The 22,674-nt window shown below is 45.6% G+C and overlaps 1 protein-coding gene across 2 annotated transcripts; it reads left to right on the top strand.

The window, feature by feature from the left end:
• Positions 1-760: 760 nt before the first annotated feature.
• Positions 761-22,674, top strand: GTPBP1 (GTP binding protein 1). 2 transcript variants are annotated; one of them, XM_024208735.2, is made up of 12 exons: positions 761-1,186; positions 1,827-1,938; positions 3,938-4,118; positions 4,893-5,241; positions 6,409-6,532; positions 16,485-16,599; positions 17,063-17,207; positions 17,358-17,540; positions 18,475-18,610; positions 19,496-19,674; positions 20,180-20,380; positions 21,447-22,674. In XM_024208735.2, exons 1-12 carry the CDS (start codon positions 947-949, stop codon positions 21,537-21,539), a joined length of 2,058 nt encoding a protein of 685 aa, XP_024064503.1. In that variant the 5' UTR covers positions 761-946; the 3' UTR covers positions 21,540-22,674. The 2 variants fall into 2 exon arrangements, with proteins under 2 accessions (XP_024064503.1, XP_024064505.1); XM_024208737.2 differs by lacking the exons at positions 761-1,186; positions 1,827-1,938 and adding an exon at positions 3,506-3,579.

The raw sequence follows: 22,674 nt of genomic DNA, 5'->3' as shown, positions 1-22,674 counted from the left end.
TAGAAGCTGCATTGGCTGCTCAGTGGAGCAGCTGGTAGGGACGGAGTTTGCAGTGGTAACATGGGAGGTACTGTTGTCCATTGCAAAAACAGAAGTTGATCTGGGAACGTCACCCTCCTCAAAATTGAGGGATTTACAGCCATCAGCTTTCATAGAGGTCACAGGCTAGTCAGAGGGGGCAATGTGAAGTTTATCAACACTGGCTTTACACTAATGAAAAGGTCTGGGACAGAGATTAGCTCTGACCTTTCTGGGTCCCCAAAATCATGGAGGTGGCAGTGGAGAAGCAGCTTAGTCAAGCTCTGACAGAGTCATTGCATCAGAATAAAGTGGTTTCAGCAGATTTATTTCAGCCCCATGTCATCAGCATCTGCCAAAGGACGAAGTCAGCTCATCCCACACGGGAAATCCCCACAGACAGCAGGCCCGGAGTGTGTGTCTTCTCATTTGATTGGTTCCTCCATATGTCTGTCAGAAAAGCCTACTCTCTTATTGGTTAGCTAGGGAATGTAAATAACTGGTTTTACTTTTTTGGGGAAACCTTTGACCCAACTCTCTCTCCCATGATAGGCGGAGATTCAGGGCCCACCCCTCTTTCTAAATCTCTTGTTTGATTGGCGCAGAGTGTTTCTCGTCATGCCTTTCTCCTCTTCAATTGGTCACAAGGCAGTTAACACGTAGAGCGCGCTCTGTGTTTGTGAGGATATAAGGAGTCGACCTGGCAACCCTCCTTCTACCTTCCGGTCTGCCGCTGGAAGCGTTGACTTGGGGGCGTGGCTTATGAATAGCTATGAGCACGGCTGTAGTTGTTATGGTTATGCGTAATTATTCATAACGCTGCCTGGTGATTGGCTGGGATGTCTGATTAATTATTAACAAGCCACTTGGCGGGCTTTCGAGGGAGTACTACGCATAGGCCAGGCAGAAGGAGCCGGGGGGTGGGGCTATGCTGATGAGGCGGGTGCAGGAGGCCGGGGCAGCAGGGAAAATGGCGGCGGAGCGGAGCCGTTCGCCCATTGAGGGCTTCCCGGTACCGGCCTGTATGTTCGCGCCGGAGCCCAGCTCCCCCGGCGGGGCGGCCCAGGCGACAGCCTCCGCCCGACCCCACCGCGCCGCCTTCGGCTCGGACTGCAGCGAGGACGGGGAGGTGCTCAACGGGGAGCCCGAGCTCGACCTCACCAGCAAGGTAGGCCCGGGCGAGGGAGGCGTTTGACTGCTGGGGAACTGGGGCCGCTTCTCTCCGCGGCCGGGGTGGGGGCGTGTCCCTGGCGGGGGAGCGGGAGGCCGGCGGGGGAGGTCCAGTGAGGGTAGCTGCCGGTGCCCTCGGGAGCGGGGAGCTGGGCCGGTCCCGCCCCACCCAGGCGGTGAGGATGGGGGGCAGCAGCCGCTGGGGGAGACAGCCGGCCGGGCAGGAAGATCCGCGCGACAGGTGTCCCGGACCTCCCTGGTCTGAGCGCCCGGCACGGCTCCGGGATGTGGCTCTGCGGGGGTTGTGAGCTGGCAACTTGTTTTTTTTATTTACCGCACATTCCTGCCCTTCCCCCTAAACTGGCACCTGCTGGCATCTTTCACTGGGCAGCCCCAGGTGCTGGTCCCCCTACTCCGTAATGTTTAAAAGCAGCTCAACGTTCATAACCGGTGAGTACGTCTGTGCAGTGTGGGGCGGAGACCTATCGTGTAACTGACAAACGTGTCAAAAATGACTGAAAGGGGCCTTTGAAAGAGCCCCCTCCCACATAGAGCACATTGGCTGTACTTTATCTAGCGCTGTTTAGGAAATTGACCCAGGCAGTGTGTTTAACCTGGGTGTCTGATCTTCCGTCTAGTTGGTGATGGTGAGTCCGACATCGGAACAGTATGACAGTCTGCTCCAGCAGATGTGGGAGAGAATGGATGAGGGATGTGGGGAGACCATCTATGTAATTGGACAAGGATCAGGTGAGTATAGCTTCCTTTTGAAGCAAGAGCAAACACTAACTTTACAAGAAAGTGTTAGTTATCTAATTTGATGCTTCAGAGGAAAGTAGAATTCCCTCCACCCCATTCCCCAATACAATACCACATGCAGGGCATGCCCTGCTGGTGAGTGTGCCTGGAAACCTAATTGGGTTACCCTGTTATTATTTTATCTGGCATAACTATAAATATTATTGATAACCACTCTTATTTCCAAATGCATTTTAAGGCGTCTGAGCACAGTACTGGGTGATGAGAGTTCTGGAGTTATCTCAGTCTTGATACTTCCTTCATGTTCTGAAGTGTCTGCTTTACCTCTGTCATTGCTTTTTTCCCATTTGTAAATTGGGAATACTTCCCTACTTCACAGGGGTGTGTTAGAAGCACTTTATATTTAACTATCAACTTTAACTAAAATAGCTGCTTCTGACTCCCCTTAGTAGCATGTGCTGAAGGCTGTCTATAGTACATAAAGCAGTTCCCTTTTTGTTGTTTCTAAATGTAATACCTTTAATGTCACATGTCCTAGGTGTGGCAGCAGCCACCTGCTTTTGCATATTTGTGGTTTTCACACCTGATCCTTTAACATGGCTTTCATATGTGTGCCCCTTGTTCATTTGTTCATTCTCTTTTGCAAATCACATTTTTGAATGTTGTCGTGCTAATGAAAAATACTGAATTTGACACCCCTAGAGCATGACATTCTTTCATAGAAAGCACAATTAGCTCATGGATGTCACTAAGGCCAAGAGCATGGTGGGTTTCAAAATAGCTGGATATGTACATGGATATTCTTAATATCCAGAGTCAAAGTTTTTATTATTTTATTTCTTTTTTTAAAATATTTACTAAGTTTTGGAAGGGGTATATTTCAGTGCCGAAGCCAACCCTCAAGCTATGGAACAATTAGCAGGAAACCTTGCAAGGGGGCAGGTTGTCCCATAACTGCTTACTGCAGATTTTCTTGCACCTCCTCTGAAGCATCTGGAAGTAGCCACTGTCTCTCAGGACAATGGACTAGATAGACCACTAGTCTGATTAATTTCAATTGCTATGCCTGCAGTACAGGGAGAACATTGACCGTGTTCAGTCAAGCTTCCCATGTACTTCAGTCCTATCTATTTTCTGTATCCCTGATGCAGGGAATAACCATGCCAAGGGAGGGAAGTTCAGTTGGTCAATTCAGTCCTTGTGCTTTCTGCTGAGACTGCCCATAAGGATAATTTGTGATTTGTTTAGAGATAGGCACTTGCTTGCTAAGATCTGGGTTAAGACTCCCCAAGAGGGAAATATGCATTTTTGTATACAAACCTGGGGTTGTATTGGAACCAGTAACCTAGAGGAGAAAGACTTCATATCCCAGCCACAATCCCCCAAACCCATGTAGACTCCTTTGAATTTCTTTAGTTTTTCTTTAAATTATTAAAACTAGACTGGAGATCTAGTCAGTTTTACAAAACATGTTAATAGTTCTTTTCAAAAGCTATCTTCTCCACTGCATCCCCTTGGTAACTTTTTTTTTAAACACTTTCTCTCCCCTGTTGCAGTGTGAAAGACAAATAGAGTATCTGGCTGTAGATGGGGAAACTGACTAAATACCCAGAGTGCTGTTAAATGCACAAAGTAAGCAAACTGAGAAATATATGAATTTTTATGCTAATCCTTCAGCGATTTTAGGTGTTGCTTGTAACTCTAGTAGGTAAAGCACTTTCAGATAGTAGGATTTATTTATTGTTTTGTTTTTTTGCTGTTGTTGATAGTGACCCTTTAATTCCTTTGAGTCTTAAAATTAAGCCTAAAGTTTTCTTCAGGAATAGGCCGTTCTTCCTGTGTTTCCATAGGCTGACTGGTGTCTTTCCCATGTGTGTAATCAGTGCTATAGGCAGTTCATGTGAAGAGAGAATAAAATTAACATTTACTCCAGGCTGTTGGGAAGTGTTGCTAATCTTTTATTCCCTTCCCCCTCACAACCTCTCTTTAGATGGGACTGAATATGGTCTGAGTGAGGCAGATATGGAAGCATCCTATGCCACAGTGAAGAGCATGGCAGAGCAGCTTGAGGCAGATGTGATACTTCTGCGGGAGCACCAGGAGGCAGGGGGCAAGGTGCGCGACTACCTTGTTCGGAAACGTGTGGGTGACAACGACTTCCTGGAGGTCAGGTGAGGAGGCAGGGTTAGGCAGCAACACAGCCACATCTCTTTGATCTGAGCAAGTGGTGGTTTGAATTTGGGTGTTGTATGAACCCAGAAAAGGCAGCTGTCTGAACACTCCTTGCTAATTACATCTTTTTCCTCCTCTTTTTATACAAGCTGTCTGGAGTGATCTTTACTTTGCACTCCTGTTCTTGGCTCAAAAGTTTCAGTGTCTGAGTGACAGCCTCTGTTTTGGGCTCTCTCTGGGCTGGGAGCACTTCAGGGATTCTCTGCTGATCCATCAAGGAGTTATTTGGGGACTCATTCATCCTGTGATTGCAGGGGATTCTGGGGCCCTTGCAAGGAGTGGACTCTTTAAAATAAGTCAGATACTGGAATATGGAGTCTTTTGCTTATCAGTCACCACTTCGGTTCCAGCCTACTGCTTAAGTGATCTCTTGATGGGTGTCTGATGCCTTGTATAAAAATGACTTGGGAGTCTCAGTACAGTTCCAGGTGGATTGGGTTTTCGCATCACTCATGCTGCCACAATGGCCATCCTCATCAGCATCAATAAAGATGTTTAATATTAATACATGAATTCCCTAAAAGTGTCCCTCTAAGTTGGATTATGTTGTTGCTTGTACTGTGCAAACTCTAAGAACAGATTTCAGGTTCTGGTGCTGTCACTGGCACCCATCGCTAGCTTCTAGTAACATGAAAAACTTTTCCAAGGGAAGACCAAGCTGACATTCAAAACTCTTTTCCAGGTGTCTGATTACTTTATTCTCTCCCTGGTAGGGTAGCAGTGGTGGGCAATGTGGATGCAGGAAAGAGCACATTGCTGGGTGTCCTGACGCATGGTGAGCTGGACAATGGCCGGGGCTTTGCACGGCAAAAGCTCTTCCGCCACAAGCATGAGATCGAGTCGGGTCGTACCAGCAGTGTGGGCAATGATATCTTGGGCTTTGACAGTGAGGGCAATGTGGTGAACAAGCCTGACAGCCATGGTGGCAGCCTGGAGTGGACCAAAATCTGTGAGAAATCCACCAAGGTCATCACTTTCATTGACTTGGCTGGGCATGAGAAGTACCTGAAGACCACAGTCTTTGGCATGACTGGTCACCTACCAGATTTCTGCATGCTTATGGTAAGTGGCAGTAAAGCAGTGCAATATGCCACTGTTCAAAGCTGTAAAATACTAGTACAGAGGAGAAGTGGATGACTTTCTTTGGGGCGGGAACTCTTTTTGTTCTGTGTTGTACAGCACCTAGTACAGTGGATACCTGGTCCATGATGGGGCGGGGTGGGGGTGTCCTAGGTAGTGTGGTAATATAACTAATAGCTTCAGTAGGCAGAATATAATTCCCAATATGATGGCATGGCCAGGACTCCACGGCTGTGTCCCTGCTCTTGAGACATGCCATGGGATCTTCAATAGCCATAAGTAGTGAGGATATCTCTTTTCTTTGTCATCTGAAAGATTTCTGAACTTGGAAATACAGTGCTGTAAGCACTAGTTATGAGTTGACTTCTTTTCCTCACTGCTGTCTCTCCTCCTACTGATGTGTTTAAAATTCTTGTGTGTTGAGGGGATGGAATCCGGAATTGCTTCCCCTTCCCTCCTGCCTGCCCCCCGCCCCCCACCCCACCAGTTCTACAATCTGATCATAGTCTACAGCAGGGGTTAAATAAATAAATAGGATATCTTTTATTTATTTATTTATTTATTTATCTACTAGAACTGGAAGGGACCTTGGAAGGTCATCGAGTCCAGCACCCTGCCTTCACTAGCAGGACCATGTACTGATTTTTGCCCCAGATCCCTAAGTGGCCCCCTCAAGGAATGAACTCTCAACCCTGGGTTTAGCAGGCCAATGCTCAAACCACTGAGCTATACCTCCCCCCTTCTCAAACTTCATTGCACCGTGACCCCCTTCTGACAACAAAAATTACTATACGACTCCAGGAGCGGGGACCAAAGCCTGAGCCTGCCCAAGCGAGCCCTGCCACCCTGTGTGGTGGGGACCAAAGCCCAAGCTCCACCACCCGAGGTAGGTGGGGGCAAATCTGAAGCTCAAGGGCTTCAGCCCCAGGCAGGGGGCCTGTAACCTGAGCCCCGCCGCCCAGGGCTGAAGCCCTTGGGCTTTGGCCCCAGTCCCCAGCAAGCGTAAGCCAGCCCTGGAGACCATTAAAACAGTCATGACCCACTTTGGGGTCCTGACCCACAGTTTGAGAACCGCTGGTCTACTGCATACTCTGGCCAAACTATCCTATGTGATCCAGCTACCTGCAGTTGTATGACTTTTTGATGCAGGTTGGCAGCAATGCTGGGATTGTTGGGATGACCAAGGAGCACCTGGGCCTAGCGCTGGCACTCAATGTTCCAGTCTTTGTCGTGGTGACAAAAATCGACATGTGTCCTGCCAACATCCTGCAAGGTAAATGTGGATCTTTGCCAGCAACTGCTCCTCTGTCCTCAGAACACTCAGTATCCACTGGCTTGCCAGTGTCCCCTCAGCTGGGATGGTGAATCAGGGCTGACAGAAGTCACCTCATACTTAATATGGCTTAGGCTGTAGCTCAAATACATTCTAGAAATTGTCTTTTTTCCCAAGACAGTCCCCTCACTTGTGTTACAGCTGTCACCTCCATTGTTTGGATTGCTTAGTTGTGCAGCAATACAGTGTTTGCTGTGTGGTTTTGCCTAATTAGGCTGGTGGTGTCAGAGTTAACTAAACCTTTGGCCCTTCTCCTGGTCTTCCTCGATGGCACCCACTTAGATGATGGCCAGGATCCTGAACACTTTTCTTGGGCAGAGATTTCTCTTCCCCCCCCCCCCCCAACTGGGGATTTATGCTTGCTTTCACTTTGTACCTTACGGTGATTTCCCCAGCAGATCTGACTGGGGACCAGCACCTGTGGTTAACTCTTCTCCAGGGGCTACAACCGTGTACTCCAGTTACCAACCAGACTTCATAAAGCAAAATACATTTATTCTCAGGGTAAAATCATTAGAGGAAACCATATTAACACGTTAATACAAACTCTTTTAAACAGGGCCGTCCCTACCCATATGCAAAGTACGCAGCTGCGTGGGGCACCAAATTTCCTGGTGCCCTGCATGCTGCTCCAGCCCCTGCCCAGTCTCTTTCCCATGGCCCAAGCCCTGCCTCCGCTCCCGAGGACTGCAGCGGGGCCAGGCCTTCATTCACTGGCAGCGGGAAGTGCAGCGACCCGGCCCCAGCCATGCCACCAGTGAGTGCTGGGGGGGCAGTTCCCCCTGCCCCCAAGCCAGCCCTGCCCCTCTCAGAGGCCTGGGGCCAGCTCCCGCCCCCTCCCCCCCACAGGGGGGGCTACATAGGGCTCCAGAATAGCTAGGGAGAGCCCTGCTTTTTAAAGCTTGGTAGGTCACTCGTCACACTTATGGGGTCCTACATAGTAAACCAAAGTCCTTCCAGCCCTTCCATAAGGGTTAGGGGATCCCTTGGACACAGGGTCCGGTCCACTTGCTGAATCAAAAGAAGGCCCTATGTCAGTTTAAACTCAGCCTTTTTGTGCCAAAAGCCCTTTCTTTGATCCCTGGAAAACCCAGTTGGAACGTGTACGTGTGTGTGTGTCAGTCATCAGGAAGGAGTTGTATGATTCACCTTAATCACCCACACAGTTTTTAGTTCCTGGAGAGCTGTGGTAACCCTTGCTCTTGGAGTTGTATGCAATCCCTTGTGCACAGTGATATGTAAATCATTAATAAACTTAATATAATGGTCCCTAAAGAGAGATTGCAACTGCAGGCAGTCACATAGGCTCTCTGGGGAGAGGCAGCCAAGTGCTTTAGGCTGGAGTTGGGGATTTTTCTCTTAGTATCTAAATTTGAAGGGGGGAAGGCCTGCAGTTGGGGTGTGGGGGATGGATATTAATTTGAAAGCCCTTGCTCTGCTTCCTGCTTGAAGGTCAAAAGTGACCTGCTTAAGCACTTCCAGTGGTGTGCATCAAAACAGAGGGATGTGGGCTGCCTCTTTTCCTGAATTCTGCTCCTACTTTGATTTTGTTCCTCGCCCATAAGGATTTGGCTCTAGTTACTTGGAACAGTGATGTGTTTTTGGTCAGAAGTGCCTGAGAAGTTTTGAGAACCAGGAAGACTAGCAATCTGCCTGTTGCATAAATTCTGTCAGAAGATGCTTTCAGTAAACAGGACACTGAGCAGTATCTTCTGTAAATCCTAGGAAACGAAGGTGTAAAAGATATTTGGCAAACTAACGAAAGCCCAGTCATAAAGCCAGTAACAGGGGAGGGAGGAGCATATTTGGTTTAGGGTAAGAGAGTGGACGTTTTGAGAATTTTTTTTAATCTCAGAGCCCACTACTGTGCCAAGAGAAGGATGTAGATGTTCTAATTTGAATAGAAGGTGGAAGATTTGGCCCCTTTACCTTGAGCTTTGTATGAGGAACAGATGACATGGTCAGATGTCGGTGTCTCCTTAGCCAAAACACTAGCCTCCTACAGTTGCCTTTTCTTAATGACAGCCTGGTTATGGTTATCTGATCAGATGACAATTGAGGGATATAAACTAATTGCCACTTAAGAAGTCCTTACCATCCCCCTTGTTTTCCCCCACACATAATAGTTAGTTATGTTGTAGGAGATCACCTTTCATTAATGCGTTGGGTCTTGGCCACTTCTGGAAGCAAGATACTGGACTAAAAAGGAACTGGCTCCACCGTGGCAGGAGAAGAGGGAGGGCAGGAATCTGATCTGAAAGCCAAATCCTCTACTCTGAAACATTGACTCCTGCATGTCCCCTATCTGGACCTCATTTTGCTCTTGTGATAATCTCTGCTCCCCTCTTGCTTCTGTGGAATTGTGGTAATCAATACTCATAAGTAAGACTGTCCTGTCCTATCATGGCAAAAGCAAGTCATAATTCAAACATTTTCTAGTCCTGACCACTAATTAGCATTCACCTCATCATGGAAAACTGAGGAAGGTCAAATCCTTTTTTATGATTGTTTAAAACTAGAGTGGCTAAAGATCAATGACTTGTTTGGGGGGTGAGTGGGGAATCATATTTAAAAGTTCTTTTAAAAATAAATTCAGATTTCATTTTAAACAGGTTTAATACAGAATATGTGAAGGTCTAAACTTAAATCATTTTAAATAAAAACAATATGCTGAACCTGTGAGCCTCTATCAAAAACTTTTTTAAGTTGAAGGCTGGAGATCAGGAGAAAAATGTTCTAACTTTTGAGAATTTTATAAACATGGCACAACAGATCATGCTCCGTATTAAGGGCTTGATCCTGTGGGGGATGCAGGGGCTGTGCAAGACACTGGCAAAGTAGGGTTGCCAACTTCCTAATTGCAAAAAAACTGAACACCCTTGCCCTGCTCCCTTCCCTGAGGCCCTGCCCCCCAACTCACTTTCACCAGGCTGGGGCAAGGGGTGTGGGATGAGGTGCGGGCTCTGAGGTGGGGCTGGGGATGAGGGGTTTGGGGTGTAGGAGGGAGCTCTGAGTGGGGACTGAGGGGTTCACAGTGCAGGAGGGGGCTTGGGGCAGGGGGCTGGGGTGCAGGCTTTGGGAAGGGAGTTGGGGTGCAGGAGGGAGTTCTGACCTGGGGAGGCGGTTGGGGTGCAGGCTCCAGCAGGGTGGCGCTTACCTCCGGCGACTCTAGTCAGCAGGGCTTAGGCAGGCTTCCTGACTCCGTGCAACTCCTGGAAGCAGTGGCATGTCCCTGCAGCTCCTAGGCAGAGGGGCCAGGGGCCTCTGCGCACTGCCCATGCCCACAGGCGCTGACTCCACAGTTCCCATTGGCTGGGACCGCAGCCAATGGGAGCTGCCGAGTTGGCGCTCAGGCAGTGTGCGGAACCCACCAGGCTGCCCCTCCGCCTAAGAGCCAGATATGTTGGCCACTTCTGGGAGCCATGCAGAGCCAGGGCAGGCAGAGAGCCTTCCTTAGCCCCGCTGTGCCCCCGACCGGACTTGACAGCCCGGTCAGTTGTGCTGGGGACTGCCAGCGTCCCTTTTTGACTGGGCAATCCAGTTGAAAACCTGATTCCTGGCAACCCTGTGGCAGTCATCCCACCCAGTGGACCTGGCCTCTGACTTCAGGAGACAGTAACATGTACCTCATCAGCAGGGATTCTAGTTTTGTGATTTTTTTTTTTTTTTTTTTTTAAAAAGAAATCTAAATCCATGTTTTTCCACAACTAAAATGAGATACCTATATTATGGCTAGACATCGGTTGAACACTGTTTTATTGATATATTCACAATTTTAAAGCAAGTTTGAAGCCTATCTGTGCCAATCATTATAATAAAATTAATAGAATGGTCCAGTCACAGTGCATTGTTTCTTTTTAGTGTTCTTGATGGCCCTGCTGTTTCAGCCTCTTGCTTTTTTTTTTAGCTTCTTTTCATTGTTTGGCGCTTTCTATCTGTTCTACCATTGTCTGCCTTCGAACATAATCTGCACCCTTATTGCATACAGTACAGAACCGCACATTGCTATCAATGTGTAATTTGTTCTTCCCAAACTCAGTGACATGGTTGTTAGGGGTGATTTTTAAAGTTTTCAGCATCTTTTCATAACTTTAATTACTTGTGGAGGCTGAAGTGAGATGCATTGAAACATGAACCTCTACATTAGGGGTAGGCAACCTATGGCGCACGTGCCAAAGGCAGCACGCAAGCTGATTTTCAGTGGCACTCATACTGCCTGGGTCCTGGCCACCGGTCCGGGGGGCTCTGCATTTTAATTTCATTTTAAATGAAGCTTCTTAAACATTTTAAAAACCTTATTTACTTTATATACAACAATAGTTTAGTTATATATTATAGACGTTCTAGAAAGAGACCTTCTAAAAACATTACAATGTATTACTGGCCTGCGAAACCTTAAATCAGAGTGAATAAATGAAGACTTAGCACACCACTTCTGAAAGGTTGCTGACCCCTACTCTACGCTGTTGAGTAACCTCTATACACCAGAAGCAGTTTATTGGAGTATGTAAATTTAAAGTGCATTCAAAAATCAACCACAAGAGAGGGAGGTTGCAAGCACTGAATAAGTGATACGGGTACTTTCAGTAAAATGTAGTTAATGTTTTTATTTTTTCACCAAATGTAAAAACTAAAGATTATCTGTAAAAACACACATTCTGCATTTTTTCCATGGCAAACTGATTTATAGGATCCCTGTGTGATGGGATCCCTGGGGTACAACCTGGAACTTGAGTACTGCTCTGTCCCCCTAACTCTCCAGCCTGGGCTGTCTCTCCCAATGCTTTGCTAGTGACAAGCAGCAAACCCCTCCAGGCACTGTTATCACTCAGTATAACAGCATGTGGAGCCTCACACCCAGCTAGATTGTATGAATGCTACCTGAGCCACTCATGAATCAGACAGAGAAAGGTACCAGCAAATCTCCCAAGCCCTCAGCCTTGTACCCACAACTGTACCGTCTTGTCCTAGTCAGAAGCCTGACCCATGTATGTTTATTATCCAGTCTGCTGCTCCCTTGATGTGGAGAGGACACACACTGGCCTTTGTAAACTGAGCTGAGGTTTCCCAAGCACTTCAACCAAAACACACTGTTTTAAGTAAAATATAAAGCACATTTATTAACTACAGAAAGGGAGATTTTTAGTGATTATAAGTGGTAGGCACAAAAAGTTAGAGATAGTTACCAAACAAAAATGGTAAGTGCACAGTCTAAATCTTAAACCTTATTAGATTAGGCAGGATTTGGATCAAGCAGTTTTCTCACCCCACTAGATGTTACAGTTCTTAATACATAGGCTTCCCCTTTAAGCCTGGGACCAGTCTCCTCAGTTAAAGACTTTGTTTTCCCAGCATTCTTGTTGCTTCCGGCATAGGTGGGGGAGGAAAAAAGTCAAAGAATGATGCCACTATCCCCTATTTTAGTTCAGTAACAACCATATAGCAAAATCTCACAGCTTCATATACATGATATACATATTTTGACAGAACAATGGGTTTCAGCAGACTATGATCTTTCATATGGTATCTTACGTGGCATGCTTTGTATGAAATGTATCATCATTGTATGATGGGTGAATATGGGAGTTCTAGGGTGCTGCTTTGAGGTACAGAGTGCCACACCCTGCTCTTCAGGATCATCTGCTAAGCCTACCTGTGGCCTCATGTTTAGGGCCCAACCAAATTCATGGTCCATTTTGGTCAATTTCACGGTCATAGGATTTTAAAAATCATAAATTTCATGATTTCAGATATTTAAATCTGAAATTTTACGGTGGTGTAACTGTAGGGGTCCTGACCTAACTCTGAAGTAAGGGTGGCTTGGTATGGTATTGCCACCTTTACTCCTGCACTGCTTTTGGCAGGGCGCTGCCTTCAGAGCTGGGTGCCTGGCCAGCAGCTGAAGTTCTCCGGCCACCCTGCTCTGAAGGCAGAGCCAAAGTAAGGGTGGCAATACTGCGACCCTCCTACAATAACCTTGCAACTCCCCTTCCCCATGACCCTCTTTTGGGTTGGGACCTTCAGTTGAGAAATGCTGGTTTCCCCTGTGAAATCTGTATAGTATAGTGTAAAAGTACACAAAAGACCAGATTTCATGGGGGAACACCATATTTCATAGTCCATGATGCATTTTTCTTGGCCCTGAATTTGGTAGGGCCCTACTCATACTCCTGTTTTATAACTTTTCTCTTGACCTGAGTGCTAATTGGCTTAGTTCTCAAATTATGAATATTTGACAACACTCACCATGCAAACTTACTCTCCAGCTCATGTAAAAACACTGATATGCCCAGTATCTGCCTGTCCTTGCTTCTGGGTGGTTCTGGACACTTCAAGTAAATGGCCTCGCTCTGTCTCCTTGTACATAGACAGATACAAACAGAAATCCATTAACTTCTCAACTGCCTCCCTCTCTCTTTCTAAACAAGTAAAATACTGCCGTGCAAAAGGCATGTGGGTTACATGAACAGAAATCTTGGATTGTTGTTAGTTCTTTTGTTTTTCTCGGGGTAGGAGAGGGCGGGTGAGTTATGTAACGCGGCAGAAGGAACAGTGTGCGCAACCAGAAAGGAGCAACCGTAGTGTCTAAGCAGGATACTGTGAAGAAGAGACAATTTTCTTCGGAGTGCAACTTCTAGTGTTGACTTCAACACCTGGGAACTGAAAAATAATCTGCCATGGCTGCAGGTCATAAAACCATATCTGGGAATATTGTCAAGAAATTCCTGTACCCCATGGTACAAAAGGAATGTGCCAAATACAGCGAATAATGCAACAAAGAGATGCAAGGCCTGGCTGTCAGAATGAAACGACATTATGAAAAATGCTCCTCAGAAGGTAATGACTTTGAAGATGATGATGTGGACATATCTGAACAATCTGGATCAACTGGTTAGTAAACTTAAGTTTGCATCTTTCTTATGCACTGCCTGCCATGTCTTAATGTGCTAGTGAATAACTTAAATTGTCATAAATTTGTGTTTTGGGTGGATTACTTATGAATTTCAAAATTTGTTCAAAATATAATTGGTATGTTTGTGGGAGTATTTATCAATTACACTTTTACTGTCACTGCTGGACTTCTGAAATTCTTCATTGCTTAGTATAATCAAACATCCTAAGTGACGACTTTCTGTTTAAAGTGTGATTGGGCACTTATGAATTTTAGCACTTAAACATTTTTTTAAATCTGTTTGGTATGTTGTTAAAGATAAGGGTTTAAATAGATTTAGAGAATCCTTGGATTTATTTTCTCTCTAAAACTGGGTTTAAAATAAACTGTCATTTAAACAGTGGTACAAATAGTAGTAGGCAGAATCTTTCATTTACAATTTTTTTTTTTTTAAAGCCGTGCACTCAGTAGTAATCAGTGAGCGAGTGATTTTTTTTTTTTTTTTTTTAACCATTTTGTTTCAGGGGCCAGTTTAGGTATAAGGGATTATGAATATCCATCTGCAATGTCTACAACTTCAGAGTCACCTGCTGATACCACCAGCAGTGCTGCAATTAAACATGTCAGACAGTAAATTAACTGCGTTAAAAAATGCATGGAAGAGTTCATAAGCAGGACCAGCAAATTCCAGCAAGATGAAACAACTCCATAGATTAAAGGATTGCTTGGTTCATTTATGCAACAAATTCTTCATTTCGGCTTGTTCAAAGCAAACACTTCATTGGACGTAGTTCAGTCATTATGACCAGGCTGCACTCCACCCGGCAGAGCAGACACTGTTGAAAGGTTGTTGGATACAGTATACGAGAAGGAAATCTGAAGAGTGTGCAAAAAAACATTGACAGGGAAACTTGGTAATGTGAGTCTTGATGGGTGGAGCAAAGTATGCAATGATCCAGTAATTTGTTTTTGTGTGACAGACAACAACCCCATCTTATGTTATTTTACAGAAATTGACACATCAGGAAATACCTATACAGCAGAATACTTAAAGTAGAAGTAAAGGCTATAACAAACTGAACAAAAATTAAACAGTTGAACACACAGCTTTGTTGCAGACAATGCTGTAAATGTAGCAAAGATGAGAAGTCTAGAAGAAGATAATGAAGGGAACCTAAAACTTATAACATATGGGTGTGCAGTGCTCCTTGATTGCATCTTTTAGCAAAGACTTAAATACAACATTTGGAATAAAGGAAAACATTTTTGACATTGCGGAATACTTCATAACAACCACTGTGCTTCAGCTTCACTGAACAAAGCATGAGGATCCAAACTAATTCTCCCCCAAGATGTGTGATGGAATTCAGTGGTTGACTGTTTTGAGCTATTTATTAAGAATTGGCCTCTTCTGATGACAATTTTGTGAAGAAAATCATAACAAAATAGATGGAACTATCACAACCAGCGTAGTCAACATTGGACTAAAGAGAACTGTAGAAGATATGCTGAATATACTGAAACCTATTTCCATATCCTTGAGCAAACTGCAGAAAGATTGCAGCTGTATTGCTGATGCTGTTGAAATTTGGAAAGAATGTCAAGAGACATTGAAGAAAGAAATACCCAGCAGCAAAGTTAAATTTTAGGCAGTGAAGAAGTGGATGGATCAAGCACCTACTCCATCTCTTTCTTGCCAATATTCTCAGTCCAAAGTTCCAGGACAGATGCCCAACTGCTGAAGATGCTGCTATGACTTGGGCATCCAGTAATCACCCCAAAATCATGCCAACAATAATAAATTTCAGGGCTGGAGGTGAACCATTCAAGCAGTACATGTTGGCTGATCTTTAAAAGAATCCCACCACTGAATTGGTGGAAGTCACTAGCTAAGCACCAGGAACCAGTGTGTGTTGAAGTGCTAAACCAGCTTTTGACGCTAGTAGCCTCTTCTGCAGGCAGGAAAGAATATTTTCTTCATTTTGACTAATTAATTCAAAGTTGAGAAGTCAATTGGAAGTTGAAACAGCAGGAAAACTTGTCTTTCTCTTCCAGTCTATGAATAAAAATGAGGAGGGAGGGAATGAGATCTAGCTTTAAAAGTTTGAAGTACAGAGTAAGTAACTATTTTCAAAAGACTTACGTGAATAGAAACTTAAGCTCCAGTCACTTTCACTTATGCATATTTGAAAAATTTCACAGGCTGACTTGAAATCAGTTTACTTCACAGGCTACAGTTAATCCCTCTGTTCCTTTAATAAATCATTTGGTTGTAAATATGAAACATCTTTTAAGTTCATGTATCCAAAACATTTACCGTTTTTTGTTTAATACAAATAAATTTTATATGCTGTTTTGTGTTTGAATTAATTCCAGTTGCCATCCTGATGCAGCTTGACACAAATCATGAGCTAAAGTTAATTTTGGAGTAAATAAGCAATATATTACTGACCTTTTTTTCTAACATACTGAAAATGTACAGTTAAGAAGAATCTGAAAATATTGAGCTATATAATTGCTTGAATAAGTGTATATAGTTATAGTCTACCTTCCTGCATCACAAAAAGGTGTACCCAATCTAGTATAAAGGGTCTATTTAGTTGTAAAGTAAATCAGATTGGTTGATATAAAATAATAAGCAGTCATCTTTCGTGAGACGATAATTGATGTACAAATGGAAAGATTGATTGAAATCTAATTTAAATTGAGGTTTTCCATTTAGTGATTTAAATCGCCTCAAATTAAATTAATCCATTCCCATTTAAAACAGACCTCTAATAAGCAACCTTAAAACTTAGACTCCACTTCAATAAATGTATATAGAGGCAAATTTATACTTTTTTGGCACAGTTTTGGCTTGGCAGCAGGCTGGCTGTTATGGAAGATGTGACCCCAAGTCCATTTTTTTGCAAATGTGCCTATCTCTCTTAGGAAATCTGACCAAGGCAATTTTTAAAGAGGGGAGATGCTGCCCTAACTATGTTCATTTCACCCTTTAAGAAACTCTGAAGCTGTTACAGCGACTTCTGAAGTCCCCAGGGTGCAGGAAGATCCCGGTGCTGGTTCAGAGCAAAGATGATGTCATTGTAACAGCCTCCAACTTCAGCTCAGAGAGGTAATAGCAGTGGAGAGAGTGGTCTGTATTAGTCCTGTTTGGGGGTGGAGTGTGTCTGGGTGAGACGATAGGGAGCAAAATCCCCACAGCTTAGATGTACTAACATTTCATCTGCTGCATAATACATCGGTTCCATAAAGGGAAAACTCAGACTGACCATCCATGTATTCCTCTCCCAGATAGAAGTGTGGGGCTTGTGCTGAGCTGTCCACATAAGATGGAAGCACAGTGCCCAGACCTCAGTGCAGGAATCTAAAGCCCCTTTTCTGAATCTCAGAAGGAAGTTTAGATGCAGTATTGCAGAATTTCAAATATGAGGTGTTCTGCAACTAACTTTGCCTGCCAAGCTTTCCCCTGCCAGTGCGGAGTATTTATCTCAGTCCAAGATGTTGATGTCTCCCTGAACTTTGAATCAAGGTGAGGGGACTAACTTACTTCCATCTGTTGTCTGTCTCCCTCACAGGATGTGCCCAATTTTCCAGATTTCCAATGTCACTGGTGAGAATCTGGAGTTGCTTAAGATGTTTCTCAATCTCCTGTCTCCCCGAACAAGTTACAGGGAGGAAGAGCCAGCAGAATTTCAGATAGACGACACTTACTCTGTACCGGTAAGGGGACTGGTGCCGGGAAGGGCTCTCTGCCACATTTGAGACTGTACCGGGGTGGGGAGGTGGGCCTGCTGGAAGGGGGAATTCCAGTACTGCTCTAACAGCATAGTTGAGTGACTCCAGTTACCGGTGGTTCTCTCTCTTTTGCAGGGTGTGGGAACAGTTGTGTCTGGGACAACCTTGAGAGGCCTGATCAAGCTAAATGACACTTTGCTTCTGGGTCCAGACCCCTTGGGCAACTTCCTGACCATTGCTGTCAAGTCCATCCACCGCAAACGCATGCCTGTGAAGGAGGTGCGTGGTGGCCAGACTGCCTCCTTTGCTCTGAAAAAGGTGAGTGTGTATGTGGGGAGGGAGGAGGGGTCTGCCCTAGTTCTTGATATCAAGAGCCTTGCTTCTTCAGGATACTTTCCAATCCTGGTTAAAATGAGACTGCTTCCACCAACGCTCGAGGGCAGGGGGAGCCTTCATCTACCAGCACCATAAAGTCCCATTCCACGCCCCACTCCCTTTTCAAGAGTTGTCACCAGTCTAATAATTCTGAGCCCTTATCTTGAGCTGTGTTCTCACCAGACAATCTAAAATAGCAGGTGTGACTTGTAGGAGATCGCTCATTAAATACAAGTGTTGCAAGGAATCACTCTTGTCAGAACTGAGCTAATGTGCTAGGCCTGGTCTATACGTAGTGTTTGCACCAATTTACCTTTCAGCTAGGAGTCTGACTTTAGTTTTTTTTACTGAAAGAGTTATGTTGGTACAAGCCCTAGTGTAGGGATAATGGTGCCTCATACCAGAATAACTGCATCCATACTAGTGGTGTTGCACTGGTTTCAAACCAATATAGTAAAAACTGTGTAAACAAGCCTTTAGCATAGTGCTAGTTGGCATTGTGCTGTTGGAAGGAGTGTCTTTCTGAATGACAGGTAAATAGGATGCGTATGGCACTCTTTGCAAGTGTAGCTATATTAACCCCAGTGTCCTGCCCAAAATTCAATTTTGGGTAATCACATCCTTCTATCTACAACTTCTTCAAAAGTTTCAGCTGCAGTCATTCTTTGGAACCCCTGCATAGCATTGTTGTATGCTGCTGAACAGCTATCACATTGCATCCCAGAGGTGGCTGCATTTCAGTGGGTGTGAGTAATCATTGATCTATAAAATGCTTTGAGATCCCTCTGGATGAAAGGAGTGAAAGAAATGAACTTATTCTTTGTAGTAAGCATGATTCTTAACTCTCTTTTTGTCTTTTTTCCTGTTTCCTCCCTAGATCAAGCGTTCCTCCATCCGGAAAGGCATGGTGATGGTGTCCTGCCGGTTGAATCCACAAGCATCCTGGGAATTTGAAGCAGAGATTCTGGTGCTGCATCATCCCACCACCATCAGCCCACGTTATCAGGCCATGGGTAGGTGTAGCAGCTTTCTCTGACCCTTAGACCCCAGTTGAACAGCTCACAGTTGCAGACTTCTGCTTTAGCCTTAGGCTGCTTAATCCACCTGTGATTTCTGCTTTATCCAGGATGTAGGGCATAGTTCCTTGTATTAACTTCCCCAATTCCATTATGGGTGAGAGAGCAGATCTAGAAGAGCAAGGATTGCTGCCGGTAAGAACCAGTGTGCTTGGGAAGAGGAAAGCCTACACAGTGGCTACCAGGAGTCAGCATTGTCTGTAGCCCAGTGGTTCTCTAGCTTCATCATTTGCACAACAAACTCTGCCTGAGACACTGAGGGCAAAGAAAAACCCACAGCTGGCCCGTGCCAGTCAACTCTGGCTCGTGGAGCTCGGGCTGAGGAGCTGTTCCCTCGCTGTGTAGACTTCTAGGCTTGGGCTGGCTCTGGGATCCTCTCATCCCACAGGGTCCCAAATCCTGGGCTCCAGCTCGAGCCTGGAAGTCTACACAGTGATGGAACAGCCATGCAAGTCTGAGTTGACTGGCACGGGCCTGCTGTGGGTTTTTCTTGTCTGTGTAGACATACTCTGTTCTTCTCAATACCACGGTCCCCTGCTGCTTGGTTCTTAATGTTTCATTGCATGGGTCACCTGGAAAGCCAGTGCAGAACAGTGTGAGACCCCCTGCAGTATCCAATATTTAGCTTCGTTTCTGAGCAGCAAACAAATGCATCTGTAGCGTCAACTTCGCGCTGATTAGAATACAATAGGTTATTTTCATTCTGAACTCAAATGTGCTGTGGATAGATTAGCAGTAATGACCTTGGACTCTAATCTGAGGCTTGTTCCACTAGTAGTGGCATTGACTACTTGAGAGCCTCTGGTACGTTATCATTTACAGTGCATTGTGGCAGTATCCGCCAGACAGCCACTATCCTCAGCATGGACAAGGACTGCCTACGGACAGGGGACAAAGCTACAGTGCACTTCCGCTTCATCAAGACCCCTGAATACTTGCATATAGACCAGCGGCTGGTCTTTCGTGAGGGCCGTACCAAAGCAGTGGGTACTATCACCAAGGTAAAGGCCGAGGAGCCATACCCTTGCCATTTTGCTTTCCCAGTAAACCTTTACTCCTACAATGAGGAGACAAGTAGGGGAATCTGGGAATTGGGAGGATATAGTTTCACTATCTTAGTTGCCAATTTCAAGCAAGACTCAGGCTAGTGGCGACCAGCGTGTATTGCAGTCTGATGGCCATCTGGCCTGTGTGAAACTGACTGGGTGGGGAGGCTGGGGGTGTCTTTGTCTTCCAGAAACAGGTGTCCCCTGACATGAGACAGGCTGTGCCATAGAGACTGAACACCCCTCTCAGCCCTACATAGCATCTCCGGGGAAGCTCTGAGGCATGTTGATGGGCCAGTGTGGGCAACCGTGGGCTGATGCTTGCTATATAGTTCACTTTATGGCTAGTGGAAGTAATTCTCTAAGCACTCCTCACTTTCAAGAAACCCTGAAGTTTTGAACCTTGCTTGGCTGGCCCTGCCATTTTAATGCTGTGTATTCTTCCATCTGTAACCGGCAGTTACTCCAGACCACCAACAACTCTCCAATGAACTCCAAGCCCCAGCAGATCAAGATGCAGTCAACAAAAAAGGGACCCCTTACGAAACGAGAGGATGGTGTGCCCCAGAGTGGGACAGCAGCTGCGGGGGCCCTGGTGGGGGATGATGCCACCTCATCCGGAGCAACACCAGCAGTACCTTCTAGTGCCCTGCAAGCACAGGTTAGCAAAAGACATATAAGTATCTTCTGGCTAATCACATTCTCCTTCCTGCCAGCTGATTGTCTCAGCCTCATAAAACATCTGCATTGCTCCCCCTTCTTGAGACTGTTCACTTGGCAATGACAAATTATATGGGTACAGCCGGCAGTACCCCAGCAAGGAACTAGACCCCCTGATAACTGAGAAAATCCTGACAGCTGATTGATGGCAGCTTGTCCTCTCAATGGAACATTTGTATTCAGGCAGTGCAGTGCCTAGGAGCCCTTGTTGTAGGCCAGAGCCCCGTTGTGCTAGGCGCTGTGCAAACACATAGCACCTGCCACAATGAGCTCACAGCCCAAGTAAGGGCATTAGGCCAGCTGTCACTTCCCTTTGATCAAATCACACTTAGACCACAGAGCCTGGCTTGGAAAGAGACAGCGTTCTTTCCCTCAGTTCACGTCTCTGTATGCCTTTCTGTCTCCTCTTCGCTGCGGTGTCACTGTGGATAAAGGGCTGCACTCCCAGCCTCTTATGCTTGCTCTGTATTTTTGCCCTGTCCCTTGGGTGTTTGTGTGGCTGTGCTCTTGCTCATCTCTGCTTCTCTCTTCCTGCTGCTTTCCTTCAGACTGCACTGGATGAAGAGCCCCACAACCGAGAGGGCAATAAGGTATTTTTGCACCCTGACAGCTGATTTGAGATAACAAGTGGGCTTGCTGGCCTGAGTCTGGGAACAGAGTCATGTCAGCAAAACAATCGTGGAGGCTTTCTACTTCCATCACGCACAATATGGAAACCTAGGCCCTGGATTTCTGAGATTCTGAGCACCTTCAGCTTCCATTGACTTCATAGGAGTTAAGTGTTCAGAGCTTCTGTAAATTGGGTCCCCAGAAGACTAGAACTAAAGTTTACCAGCTTCTGCTTGTCTCCTTGCTACCTGCAATAGTAGGAGACTGATCATGTGAGAGGTGCTCCCCTGATGCCCTAGCAGTGAGAGTGCAGGTAGAACACTTGCCTCAGTTCTGTGTTTGTCACTTTGATTTTTTTGGGGTCATCACAAACTAAAATTCCCCTTCTTGTTTTCCAGTCGAAGGTTGGAGGAGGAGGCCGGCGACGTGGGGGCCAACGCCATAAAGTGAAGTCTCAGGGGGCTTGTGTGACTCCCGCCAGTGGCTGCTGAATATCTTTTTTTCCCCCACCCTCTGAGGAATTCTCCCCCTCCCTCCATTTCTTAGCCAAGACGTCCAGAGCAGCTTAAACCAAAACCCATCCAGCTGATCTGCTGCAGAAGAACCATCCCTCCCAAGGAATGACAGAGGGGTTGTAACTTATAATAAGCTAATGAAGGTGACAAGACTCGTGGAACTGATCAACTGACACCTTCCTACTCCCTCTACCCCAACACACTTTTGTACAACCTGGGCTCTTAGTCTTTATTATATTATGTGTGCATGAAGATGAGAGGAAAATCCAGATATATTGGAGAAGAGCCATTTGGCTGCTTCCCTTTCCCCATCTGGTCCTGTCTGTTTAACCTTCTACACTGTCCCCAGTCCATTGGCATTAGAAGACCTGAAATTCCAGGGTTAAAATGTGCTGAATGGTGGGTGGTTATAGGGGGCAGCAATTCCTCACTCTCCGGAAAGGTGCCAAATGAGTTCTGGACTCTCCCTGTCTTAAACTGTTTTTAAATGGGTTAATTTTAATGTGGCAGTGACTGCAATTTGGAGGGGGATGCAGAAAACTGAACAGATGGACCTTAAAGAGGAAGGTGAATTCAAGAGAGATCCTTGACCTTAAATAGGTATGTTTAAATTTTTTTTCTTAATACTTCTCCCTCTCCTCCCTAAATATAAGGCCAATAGCTGTTACAACTTTAATCAGAGGTGGGATTAAGTACAGAGGTTACTTGCCCATCTCATCCTCCTTCCTCTTCTAACCTCTGTTCAATGCATGCTGGAACAACTCTTACCCACCCCTCAAGGTCCTGGCGGCAGAGTGACATAGTGAGAATGTTTCCAGACTGCTCTGTGGTGCAGGAACACTGTGTAGCCTGTGACCAGCATAAGTCTCCCCTGTGACTAGACAGTGATCACAAGTGGGATAGCCTTTTTGGGCCTGGAGACTGAAAACAAATGCCACCCTCATTTGACTTTGCCTGCTCCAAGTGCTCCCTTCTCTCCTGGAACTCTCAGGCCAAGCTTTGCTATGGCAGTGGTAACAGTGGTCAGTCCCACTCTTTGCAGAAGGGGGAAGTGATTAGTTGATACCAACCTTAGGGAAGCACTTTCAGCCTGGGAAGCCCATGGAGATTT

Source organism: Terrapene carolina, unplaced genomic scaffold (genome assembly GCF_002925995.2).
Source record: "Terrapene carolina triunguis isolate 2854851 unplaced genomic scaffold, T_m_triunguis-2.0 Scaffold247, whole genome shotgun sequence".
Classification (NCBI taxonomy): domain Eukaryota; kingdom Metazoa; phylum Chordata; order Testudines; family Emydidae; genus Terrapene; species Terrapene triunguis.
The sequence above is the reverse complement of the archived record's forward strand: the minus strand, read 5'-3'. Positions and strand labels throughout refer to the sequence as shown.

What these genes read in the sequence shown, in the direction of transcription:
- GTPBP1 (XM_024208735.2), top strand. Translation starts at nt 947, where the DNA reads ATGCTGATGAGGCGGGTGCAGGAGGCCGGGGCAGCAGGGAAAATGGCG. An exon ending in TGTAATTGGACAAGGATCAG is followed by an intron (nt 1,939 to 3,937) that starts GTGAGTATAGCT and finishes ACCTCTCTTTAG; the next exon opens with ATGGGACTGAATATGGTCTG. An exon ending in AACGACTTCCTGGAGGTCAG is followed by an intron (nt 4,119 to 4,892) that starts GTGAGGAGGCAG and finishes TCTCCCTGGTAG; the next exon opens with GGTAGCAGTGGTGGGCAATG.